We start from the raw sequence: 12,862 nt of genomic DNA on the forward strand, positions 1-12,862 counted from the left end.
GATTCGTGTCTTAAATTTAAAAATATCTTCCAAGTGCCAAGGTTAAACAGGAAATTAAAATACAACAGTGAATGTCATTCTTTTATAAAACATAATTGGGTACACCTAAAAATTTGATGCAAGGGAATTGCTTTTTTCCTATCCTCTTCTATTATTTATCTAACTACACTGATATATCGTTCATTACGTTCATAGCAAAGAAATGCCTCTGTGCCCTCCTGCAGTAAAGTCCCCCCCCCCCCCCCCCCCGTGAGATAAGCTGTTACAAAACGTCTGGCTGCATCCCTGGCCCATTCCCAGGAGTCTGTGCCGGATCCGGGCTTGGAGCCTATGGCCCAGGGTCAGGTGGCCAACTGCTGTTTCTCTTCAGACCACAATCTAAGAATCACTTTTACATTTTTAAATGGTCGAAAGAAATCAAAAGGAGAATGATATTTGACATATGAAAATTACATGAAATTCGTATTTCACTGTTAATAAAGTTTTATTGGAACACAGCCAAGCTTATGTGTGTCTACGAATGTTTTCATGGTTTAATGGCAGTTGAGTAGTTGTGACGAAGGCTGTATGGCCCACAAAGCCTGAAGTATTTACTGTTTGGTGAAAAAATGTGCTGATACCTGAGGTGGATCAAGGGATTTCTGCATTTCTTGTGAGAGTAACCAGCTGGGTTAGACCCTCACAATTTACAAGTGCAATTGGGCTAAACAAGGAATCCACTGTGCCAGTTGTGGATCACTGGGCCTTAGGGGTCCGTGGCAGCTGCCCCCACCCCAGCGCGGAGGGCCTGTTCATTCATCTCCTTGGCCATTGTGGAACTGCAGGTATTTCAAGATGATGATATTGTTTGTTTACCTGTAAATTATTACTTTATTTTTTAAAATTTCATTGAAGTAGAGTTAATTTACAATGTTGTGTTAATTTCTCCTGTACAGCAAAGTGATTCCACTTTATATATATATATATAAATATATATTCATTTTCGTATTCTTTTCCATTATGGTTTGTGACAGGATATTGGATATAGTTCCCTGTGCTATACAATAGGACCTTGTTTTATATCCATCCTACGTATAACAGTTTGCCTCTGCTAATCCCAAACTCCCAATCCTTCCCTCCCTTAACCTCCTCTCCCCCTTGGCAACCACAGGTTTGTTCTCTATGTCTGTGACTCTGCTTTTGTTTCGTAGATATGCTGATCTGTGTTGTATTTTAGATTCCAAGTATTAAATGATACATTGTGGTATTTGTCTTTCTCTGAGTTACTTTGCTTAGTATGATAATCTCTAGGTCCATCCATGTTGCAACAAATGGCATTATTTCATTCTTTTGATGGCTAATATTCCATTATATATATATATAGGATATATATATATACACACACATATATATTTATATACCACATCTTCAAGATGCTAATTTTGAAATGACACCAGGAAATGTTGTTTTTGCACCATATGTTAATGACTTGCAGTGGGTTATCATTTCCAACTCTCTAAACATTTTTAATAATTAACATGTTCATTACATGTTATTTTCATGCTTAAAATTGCAGTGGTACTATTAAGGGTAGGTTATAAAGGTTAAAAATAAGGCTTTATCATCTGAAAGCAGTTGCCTCCTGACCTCTGGGTAGAAGTTAGTAAATGTTGTGAGATTGTTAACATTTATGTCATTCACGTGTCCACAGTGTTGGGAGAACGGCATCATCTTGTGCCGGAAGATTGCAGAGCAGTACGAGAGTTACTATGATTACAGAAACCTGAGCAAGATGAGGGTAAGGTACCTGGATGCATCCTAATCAGGTTATGGAGTCCTTTTTTTTTGCTTAGCTTTCCAGTATGGCGCTATGAAATTAACTTCGTGATAGTCTTGATATGTCTTGAGGAAAGCTCTGTAAAGATGCCTTTCCTCTGAAGCATACTCCTCTGTTTAAACAGAGGCACAGAATGTGGATCTCTGTGATGCTTCTGGATTAATATACAAACACTGAGCCCTTGATCTATGCTCAACACGACATCTGACATCTGAAATATAAAATTTAACCCAGGATAAATACTTTCAGTTTATTGAGGAGACTCTCCACACTGAAGAGCTTACCACTTGCACACAAATCTCTGCAACGATATACCGTTCTTAGTCCCATAGTCTGCGCAGTAAAATAGTAGCAACGGCTAGCTGACCCATTTTTACATATTTGGGGGCTAAGTTCTATAGGTGTCAAGTCTTTCTAGCTTCAGAAATATGTTTTTATTTGCTAAACTGGAAAGGGTCTTGGTATGCAAGAGCCCAAGGGGTTTAGTGTTCTGTGTCCCTGGACAAACGCCTTATACCTGCTGTGAAATCTTTCAGATTCAAGCAAGTCCCTCTGGTTATCCAGGTCTGTTCTTTCACGTCATGAACATGCCGTGTCATCTCGTAATACCTCAGCTCTTCAGGGTTTGTTAAACAGGATCATCAGCTTTTTTACGTTTTAAAAAAAGATGATGATGTTGCCTTTTAATTCTGTGACAGCCGTTTAAGAGATGGTAATCATACACCTTTAACAACTCAAAACCCCTTACATCACAAGTAACGTATTCCGCTGGCAGGAGCTGGCCCTGTACTTTGGGCGCCGTATTTCATGTCAGCAGTTCATCGATATTTCTCCTAACATGAAAACCGAGGAGGAAAAACCTTGTTTTAACTTCAGTCCATCATGCTGGCTCTGGCAGACACTGCAGTTTTATGTAAACGTTGCTGTGCTTCTCTTGGCATCCGGTCCCTGGAACAGAAGCGAGGTTACAATGTTTACCCGTGAGAGCCCTTGGGTGCCATAGTCACTAAGATTTTTATAAACCCGAAGCATTACACTTCATGCCAACTGCTCTTTTGGGTGCTGTTACTGGGGGTGGGGGAAGGGGGAATGTTTTCAAGTGCAATATTAGTCTTACTCGGGAAACCCTGGGGATGACAATACCATGAATGGGAAACCATAAGCTTTATGTACTTCATAGTTCCAACCTTGTCAAAGACACACTTAAGAGCTTTCAGCCCAGACAGCACTTTGCTCTATGGGCCCCCTTTGGTTTGGTTTATTGGTTTATCCTTGTCCAACCTGTACAAGGTTGCACCTTCTAAATGTCCTGAATTACTATGACCCAGGAAAACTGAATCCACAGGTGAATACGAGAATTCTCCAGAAAGGTTTTGCCTCTAAGAGTTCATGTTGATTTTTATTTTATTATGAAGACACTATTTCCTCAATAGACCATGTGTATAGAAATCATTTTCTCTGGTGAGAACATGTAATAATAAACTCGATCCTTTAAAGCAGGGATCAGGAAACGGCAGCCTGTGGGCCTCACAGAATTGAGTAGTTGTGACAGGGACCATGTGGCCTGCAAAGCCCAAAATATTTGTTGTCTGGTCATTTACAGAGTAAGTTTGCTGATCCCTGCCTTAAAGCATAGAAAGGCTGTCAAACCTTCTTTTTTGCAAACTGAACTAAAATGACGTTCTCCTTTTTATAGAAGAAATCTCCTCCTCTATAAAGTGGTGGAGCTAAAAGATGAGATACAATGATTAAAACATCCCCTGTTCTTTGCTAGATGATGGAAGCCTCTTTGTATGACAAAATTATGGACCAGCAACGTCTTGAACCAGAGTTCTTCAGAGTTGGATTTTATGGGAAAAAATTTCCATTTTTCTTACGAGTAAGTAGCATACTATTTAATTTGCTTTCATACTTCCAATGTAGATAGCCCAGTCAAGCTAACTAAGATATGAATGACATTTTATCTTTTTAAGACACATAATAACATCATGAGATTTTCTTTTAACTTTGTAGTTTGCAAACACGCTCATCTAGAATGACTGGTTTTGAGTAATTTCCCAAGATTGCAAACGATCATTTGATTTTTCTTAAGTTTCTAAGCTTACTATCTTTTGTGAGCAATCTCTGGAAGTTATAGTTGTTTCCTTTGTGTGATTGATATTCTTTCTTCTATTCAGAGTGCAATTTCCATAGAGTTAGCATTAGAGAAAAATGGCGGGAGTTGCAGACTACAGAAAACATAGCGGTTTCACATTATGTGGAAAGTCTGCCTCCAGAATCTTGTGAAGAGCATTGTTTGGTCTAGTTGATTTTGTGAAAAGATAAATGTCACTCAGCAAAGAAATCCAGTTTATTGCTAGTAGAAACTATTTCTACAGAGGAAAAGTTTCCAGACTTTCTAAGGTACCTACTGGATAATAAAATATTTGACTCCATTCTTACCATTGTTCACGTTGTACCAAATAGCCTCTTACATGCTTAAATACTTATGCAACATTTCCATATGTAACATCCACTTATACTTACTTACCTAAAAGCATTGGTTGGGAGAAGAAATGCACCTCCCCAGGCAACTAAGGGGAAGTGTCTGGGATAATTTGTAACATTCAGTGAATTCATTACAAATTTTAAATCTCAATATACAAATATTTTGGTATTTGTGTTGCCCTAAATATCTTGCTTTAACTGTCAGTACCTATGAATACTTAAAGGAAGGGGGTACTTAAAGGAGAACAGAGAGGAGAAAGATTTGACTTTGTTTCTTTAATAATCATTACTTTGTCTGCCTTTCAGAATAAAGGTTTTATATATATGCAGTAACCAAACACCATAGGCAAAGATTCATTTAGCATCACATGGAACAAATGCTCCAATAACACATCATTCATCTTTAATTGATTGAAATGCCCGTGTATTTGGGTGCCACGCAGACATAAGTAAAATCTCTTTGTTGGGTTGAAGAGGATCCACATGACGTACATGGTCACGTTGTTGGCTCTGCAGATGGACCTGCCTGAAGACAGAGGAAAGCTCGATTCCAAATCAAAGATAGTGGCAAATTCAGAACACTTGATGAATTTGAAAGACTACATTTTGAAAGTGGACATGCTAGTCCTGGGCTGTCATCAGCCACCCCCTGCAGAGTGCCCAGGGCCTGGGTCTAGGTTCCGAGGGCAAGGAGGGATATTCTAGAGCTGTGAGCAGCACAGGGGGCCAGAGACCCCACAAGAGGGTCCAGACATGACTCTGCTGCTGCAGACCCCTTTCCTCGCTTGTCTCAAAATCATGCAAAGTTTACATTCTCTTCCATATCATACTCAGGGCCACCTGGTCTATTACGCACAGTAGGTACGGTGTTTAGAGACCATAATATTCTTAGATGGTCCATAAAACTGTATTAATTTCTTTTAAAAATTAGAAGATAAAAGTGAACTTTTAGGTTAAGGAAAACGTTAAAATATATATTATAATGCATATTATACATTAGATTATTATTGGTATGTTTGTCTTTATACCAGATCAGTCATACGATATGATTTTTCATATTTTTTATAGAGGAAGCAGCCCACAAAAGTCATATTGTAGCCCCGATCAAATTCTGAATTCAGCTAGCAAGTGTGCTATAAAGTACCATAGACGTCTGTCTAGTATGTGCATTTAATTAAAAGTGTAAACTTTTTAAAAATCAGAAGTAGTTTAGAAGCCGTAATTTTAAAGAGAAGTTAGCAAATTAGAAGACTGCATCAGCTAATAAAATTTTGTTAAATTTTGTTAAATTTATTCCAAATGAATTTTGTTAAAAAGTCATTTGGAATAAATCAATCTCTATATCATTGTTCTTTTGAAAACAGCTTTTCTAGAACTAAATGGCCTTTCCTTCAAAATGAAAGAGAATAGTCACCCTCTGTTGGTTTCTAAAGGCATTGCACCCTTCAGAATCACGGGGCTAGACCTTTTTTTAGGAAATCAGATTCTGGTCTATTCTTTGATTTAAAAATAAACAAATATCAGCATTAAAAATTTCCTATCATTGATCCATTTCCAGATAATGTTTAAAGCTCCAATAAATTAATATGTTTATATAACTGTATGATTGAAGTAGGTTTTTTTATCCTCATGGAAAATGGGCTGTTTATTGACAATGTTTTATATGCATAGAATATCTTTGAATAATGATTTGTCTGAGGAGAGTGACTGAGGTCAAGGGTGGGAAAGAGATTTACTTTTTATTGTATGCCCTGTACTGTTTGGGAATTTTTTATACCATAGGTATGTATTTCCTTAAAAAAAGAAAAAGACAATTTAAAAGAATGAAGTATTAACAAATACAACCCAACAATTCCACTCGTAGGTATATATAATCAAGAGAATTTAAAACACAGGGCCACACAAGGACATGTACACGAGTATTCAAAGCAGCATTATTTATAATTGCCAGAAAGTAAAAACAGCCCAAATGTCCGTCCACTGATGAATGGATAGACAAAATATGGTAGAACTATACAATGGACTCTTCAGCAATAAGAAAGGAATGAAGTACTGATATGTGGTACAGAATGGATAAACCTTGAGAATATTATGTTAAGTGAAAGAAGCCAGTCACAAAAGGCCACATGTTACATAATTCCATTTATATGAAATGTCCAGAATAGGCAAATCCATGGAAACAGAAAGTAGTTTAATGGTTGCCAAGGGCTGGGGGAGGGGAAACTAGTGAGTGACTGCTAATGGCTATGAGTTTCTTTTTGAGGTAATGAAAATAATCTGTAATTAGACAATGCTGATAGTTGCACAACTCTGTGAATATGCTAAAAACAACTGAATTGCAAACTTCAAAAGGGTGAATTTTATGGTATGTGAACTGTATCTCAAAGCTGTGGTTTAAAAGAAAAAAAAGCATTGATGGAGGAAATACTTAATTCCTTTTTATTTCTCAGTAACTCAAATCTCAGACCCAAAATTTATGTTTATTCCAAAATGATTTCTTACTACCATTGAATGACCTTACACTTAGAGGAACTCCCCTGATCTTACAGACTGTTGTGACATAAGCATTGCTTTAGAACTGTTTCAGTTTTTCAACTATTCAGATATTTATTTGGGGACTTCTGTAATATATAGGGAGGTATGTACAGCTTTATTTTATCAGACAAATTTATTAACTTTTAAATTTTTATTTATGTTGGAGTATAGTTGATTTACAGTGTTGTGTTAGTTTCAGGTGTACAGCAAAGTGATTCAGTTATATATATATGTATCTATTCTTTTTTAGATTCTTTTCCCATATAGGTTATTACAGAGTATTGAGTAGAGTTCCCTGTGCTATACACAGTAGGGCCTTGTAGATTATCTTTTTGAGTAGAATAAAACAAATAATACAGCATCAGAAGGTATGACTTCTATCAAGAAAGTTGTAAATACAGACTCGTTGTGGGGGGCGGGGGTCCTGATTTCTAGGGAGTCTGTCTTAGCTTGTGTTTTTCAAAGGATCATGATTGATTGAGAGGCTTGTAGGGAATTGTGGCAGGTTCTCAGAACCCAGTCCTGCTGTTGTTTCCTCTGTGTGCCTGCAGCTGCCGCAACCCTGAGGCCCCTGCCGGCGGGTGGTTTCTAACGTCCTCACTTTGGCCCAGAGGTCGTCCTTGGAGCATTTGACACCATCACAAAAACCTCACAGAGCTGAGAAACGCTGAGACCCTTGGGCTTCAACTCCCCAGACCACAAATCGCTCTAGTTCTTAAAGATCTTCAGGGCATGTTATCCCACAATCTCTCTTGGTCTCAGTAGCTCCTAGGAGTTTTTCCTGGATGTACCAGGCCATGTTCAGAATAGAGAGAGCTCAAGCCTTGGACTCAGATCTGAGCTTAAATATCGTATGAAGTATGTAACAATCTTTATTCTCAGTTCCCAATTATAAAATGGGGGGTGGAGGTGACAACCTCTGACGTTTATTTGGATTAAATCAGGTATGTGCGGAGAGCCGAGTCAATGCTCAACAATGATAATTTCATTATCATTAAACTGTCAGAAAGAGTTCCTCCTTATCAATAACCAAATCATAAAGGTACTTGTTGGAAATGTGCCTGTCTTTCCAGCTCGGTGGCTTCTATGAAGGATAACCTTCACCATTCTTACCTGAATGAGAGAGAGTCCTAACCCACAGAATATTTATACATATTGTAAAAAAAAAAACAAAAACAGACAAAAATTTGTCCAACATTTAGCAAGACCTTAAAAGTTCCAAATCTTAGCTTCGGCCAGTTAGCAGAATTCCTGGTTACAGAAGGCTGAGCTGAGCTGGGGATGGCAGGAACGTGGCCTGTGCCAGCCCTTTTGAGAGCTGCTGGAATGCAGGCAGGCTCAGTCTTCCTTTCCGTGGAAGGATGTAGGCATGAAAATGTTAAGGCTGATCTCTGTGGCCTTTGTAGAAAGAATGCAATAACGTGTATTTTTAGAGATTGCACTTACTATGCCTTCTTCAAAATTGAGAATTTATCCACTTAACTTTGATATCCAGCTTATAAAAATAATCCGTAACACATGTGTTCACTAACATTTAACAGGAACACGATTGCTTTGATTTGTGCTTCAGTGCTCTGAGAAACAGACTCTTTGCTCCTCATGCAGGAGAACCCGGAAGAGTGGGGAATGCTACTGGGACTGATTAAAAGCAAGAGAGAGTGATGCTCATGACCTTTGCCCTGCATTTTTAATATTTGGGCACATTCTTTAGACTGTTTTAGTGTATTTTTTTGGTTATAGTCTGCTGATTTTGGGCCTATGCTTAGTTACCGCTGTTGCAGAAAACCGATCCCACGAAAAACCAAGCACCACACTCGGAGAGTTGGAGAACTCAGCTTTATTGAGCCGGCGGACCCAGATGAGCTAACGCTCCAAAATTCTGGGCCCTGTTTCAGGGGAGTCTTTTCCTTATATAGGTTAAAACATACAGCTATAATCAGTACAAACTGACTGGTTACAAAATTACTATAGGTCACCGGCAGTTACAGAGCACCGGAGTTGCTATGGGTTACACGCAAGGGGGTGGTTTCCAAACAGAAACTTGTAGGAGCAGGACATTCCATACTTATCAGGACTAAGGTCACAATTGGCATTCTCATATTGGTTGCAGGTTGAAATTAATGATCACATAACAAGTCTATGTGCAAAGGGTCTCGAACAAAGGCTTGGGGTGGGTGCCTAAGAACGAGGCATTCTTCCCTTATCTGATCACTCTAGTAATTCATTTTACTGTTTAACTGAGAGTGGCGAGCAGGCCTTTGCAAGATAGAGGAGAGTAAGCAATTACAGGTATGGAAGTTTCAAATTCCTTATCACCACCAGTGCCATATATTTTAGCTTCTCTCTGTAGTTAATGCAATCAATTATATAGTCCTAATTTTTCTTTTTCTGATTTCACCTCCAGAATAAAGAGTTTGTGTGTCGAGGGCATGACTACGAAAGGCTGGAGGCCTTCCAGCAGAGAATGCTGAACGAGTTTCCCCATGCAATCGCCATGCAGCATGCCAACCAGCCGGACGAGACCATCTTCCAGGCGGAAGCTCAGTGTATCCACAGCTGGAAAGGCTGGATTCCAGTTAGATCGCACTGGCCTTTAGCTGCAGGGCGTTTTCATGCAGGTGGTTCAGCCACTGATCCCTTTTCAATAGCCCTGCTCTTACTCTCCCTCTTTCTCAACATCTTAATTTTAGGTCAGCTCCCTCCAAACAGAATTATGCTAGTTATTCTTGTGATTTCAGTTGACAAGAAATCCCTTAAGGATTCTGTTAACAAATTTTGTTTCTTTTAGTTACAGCTTTCCTGTATCTCAACCCTGCTTTTAAAGCTCCTTTTTAGGGATTTCCCTTAGAATAATTTTCCTCTGGCATCCCCTGTAGAAACTATTTGAATTCACTTCAAGGAAATGATAGCATTATGTTTATTGGGACATATCATTTACCCCCTTTCCCCTTGCTATTTTTATTCTCGATGGAAGAGGAGAGAGGTACCCCCCGTATCTTCCAGGGACTCTTAGCCATGGTATCCTGGACTAATCATTTAATAATTGCTATATAATTGACACTCCCATTGTCTAAATCTGAACAACTCAACTGAAATTACACAGGCATTAGAGACAAAGGGAATTCACCACAGCACTCCTTTCTGAATTCCTCTGTCTCTTTATGAAACTGATGATCTTAAAGAAGACCAGAACCTCCCTCTGGAAATTATAGATTGCATTTCAAAGTAGAAACTCAAATTCACCAGTAGCAAGAAATTACATAAGGAAAAAATTTTGCTATCCTTCTTTGAATGAGAAGAGAAGGTAAACATACAAGTAAATATGATACCCCTTTAAAGTAGTTTTTAAAAATATCAACTACAACCAAACACTCTGCTCATCAATACAAGATTTGGGAGAGTGGCTACCACAGATGTGGAAAGGCTGGAGACAGGAGTATGCGAGTTACTACTGGTCCTGGTTACTGTCTTTGATTGCATGGGTATTTATACATTATTTTACAAACAAACAAATTTTAAAAGGACCATGCATGGACTAAAGATCAGAGCGTGTCATGAACAAGGATTAAAATTAATACAATCCTGATTATCTAAGATCCAAGCCATTCCCACCCATCCCCACCCCCCCAAAAAAAAAATCAATGAAATAAATTTATAGGACATAGAAATTTCAAACTGATACTTTGTCAGAATCACCTATGTAAAGCTACTTTAAGGGTTGTAGTTTGAGAAGTGATTTGCTATGAACCGAGTTCTTGGTATCCTATTGGCAGTTTTGACTTGGCCCCAAATAGAAACACCAGATTGTTCCCCATCCTCTATTCGGCCACAGCTCAGCTCGAGCCAGACTTCCCCAGAGTTTGCCAAGTCAGGTTGCCTCCTTGACTCTTAAATCCTAGATTTGCAGATATACGCCGTGACTCCCATCCCGGAGAGCCAGGAGGTCCTGCAGAGAGAGGGTGTCCCAGACAACATCAAAAGTTTCTATAAAGTGAATCACATCTGGAAGTTCCGCTACGACAGACCCTTTCACAAAGGCACTAAAGATAAAGAGAATGAATTCAAGGTACCGGGCAGTTCTTATGATACATGGTTTCCTCAGATAAACAGAGTTTCTTGGGGCAAGATGCTTGATAAATATTTACTCGGAATAGAGTCAAGTGATAAAACTAAAGGGGACCAGAAATCATGTGGTCTAGTTGTTCTCAAACTCTACCGTGTATCAGGGTGACATGGGGTGCTTTCTAACCAAGCAGATTTCTTAGCTTAGGAATTCTCACTCTCTGGATCATAGAGGAAGCCCTGAAGTTCATGACGATTCTAATGGCAGTGGTCCTTGGTCCAGTTTTTGAGATCTTATGGTTCAGCTCAGTCCACTCATTCATTCTTGTTGGACCAGCTGTGGAAACCTCAGGATATTCTCAGTTACAGGAGACTGCCGTGAGTGAAGGATACTGAAGGAACGGGATTCTGAGACAGAACCACTGGGGGGACTGCTGGTGCATTGGGAGAGTTCCGTGCTATCTTTTGCTGCTTTTTCTTGTTAGAATGATGTGTAACTAGGACTTCTGAGAGGACACAGTATAAAAGCGAAACCATGAACTCTTTGCATGGGTTGAGTTCTCCATCTCAGTGGTTCCAGTACGCCTGGCTAATTCTGTCTCAGCTGGAAAGGGCACGGTTTCTCACAGCACCCCCTGGAGGAAAGGGGCAAGATCGTTCCACCGATAAATTATAATCTGCTCTTTCCTTGAAAACAGTGACAAAGTGAGACCAGACAGATCCCTAGTTAGTCAGTATTTCCCCCCAAACAAAGAATGTAAAACGAATGTAGGATTGTGGGTGACTTGGCTTAGCTTCTTTGATCACAGCGTCTCTGCTTAAGCTGGGAAATGTTCTCCTAACACTGTCAGCTGTGATTGTCTGATGTGAACTCACCTTGTGTCAGTCCCCGGTGCTCCCAGTGGTAACTCACAGCCAAGTGATGAGAGGGAAAGCAATGATAGCTTTGCAGTGTTATGATGGGTCTGAGCAAAGCATAGTCCTTCAGGCAAGGAGGTGAATGGGTTAAATATCAAGGTAGGAAAGCACTGGAAAACAGCACTGGGATGTTATTGAAAAGATCCGTAGCCATTTTCTCATCCTTTTGGGTACCTTTATTTTTCTTTTTGCCTTCCAAAACCAATTAAAGATCATTAGTGTGTAATATAGGGTTTTGGGTTTTTGTTTTTTGGTTTTTTTTAAAATTTATTTATTTATTATTTTTTGGAGGGGTACACCAAGTTCAATCATCTGTTTTTATACACATATCCCCATATTCCCACCCTCCCTTGACTCCCCCCCACCCTCCCTGTCCCAGTCCTCTAAGGCATCATCCATCCTCGAGTTGAACTCCCTTTGTTATACAGCAACTTCCCACTGGCTGTCTATTTTACAGTTGGTAGTATATATATACGTCTATGCTACTTTTTATTGGGTGGCAGTGGGTCTTAGTTGCGGCAGGTGGGCTCCTTAGTTGTGGTTTGATGACTCCTTAGTTGCAGTATGCATATGGGATCTAGTTCCCTGACCAGGGATTGAACCCGGGCCCCCAGCATTGGGAGCACAGAGTCTTAACCACTGCGTCACCAGGAAAGTCCCTATATCACAGTTTTCATTGCAAGTTTCCAGTAGATGAAAAGTCCAAGATCCACCAGTGTCAGGCAGGTGACTCAGAGTGGCATCTAATTACCCCAGACCCTGCACCAGAACGCGTACCTTCTGATGCCTTCTCCATTGCTTTTTCTGCTGCACCACATTTCCTCTTGGCCATCACTTTAAATATTTATCAGTGGTGTAGTGACCCCCCCCCCCCAAAAAAAAATAATAAATCTGGCTCCTTATGCCTGGGCTCACAGCCTTCAGCATCTGCCTCCAAACTGCCCTTCCAGAAGCCTCGTCTCTGCCGCAGCCCACCCTCCCCGTCAGCTCTGGCAGCACCGAGCTCCTCCCTACAGCTCCTGCCATGCCCTTTCCACAAGCCGC

At 39.8% G+C, this 12,862-nt stretch overlaps 1 protein-coding gene across 8 annotated transcripts in view; it reads left to right on the forward strand.

Moving 5' to 3' along the window:
- Window positions 1–12,862, forward strand: part of DOCK4 (dedicator of cytokinesis 4) — a 444,122-nt gene that overhangs the window by 403,040 nt on the left and 28,220 nt on the right. For all 8 annotated transcript variants that reach the window (XM_057733986.1, XM_057733987.1, XM_057733988.1 and 5 more), the window contains 4 exons: window positions 1,691–1,777; window positions 3,591–3,695; window positions 9,243–9,384; window positions 10,738–10,904. In XM_057733986.1, the coding sequence (XP_057589969.1) occupies window positions 1,691–1,777; window positions 3,591–3,695; window positions 9,243–9,384; window positions 10,738–10,904 (501 nt within the window). The remainder of the gene's footprint in view (window positions 1–1,690; window positions 1,778–3,590; window positions 3,696–9,242; window positions 9,385–10,737; window positions 10,905–12,862) is intronic.

Source organism: Hippopotamus amphibius, chromosome 4 (assembly GCF_030028045.1).
Source record: "Hippopotamus amphibius kiboko isolate mHipAmp2 chromosome 4, mHipAmp2.hap2, whole genome shotgun sequence".
NCBI classification, from domain to species: domain Eukaryota; kingdom Metazoa; phylum Chordata; class Mammalia; order Artiodactyla; family Hippopotamidae; genus Hippopotamus; species Hippopotamus amphibius.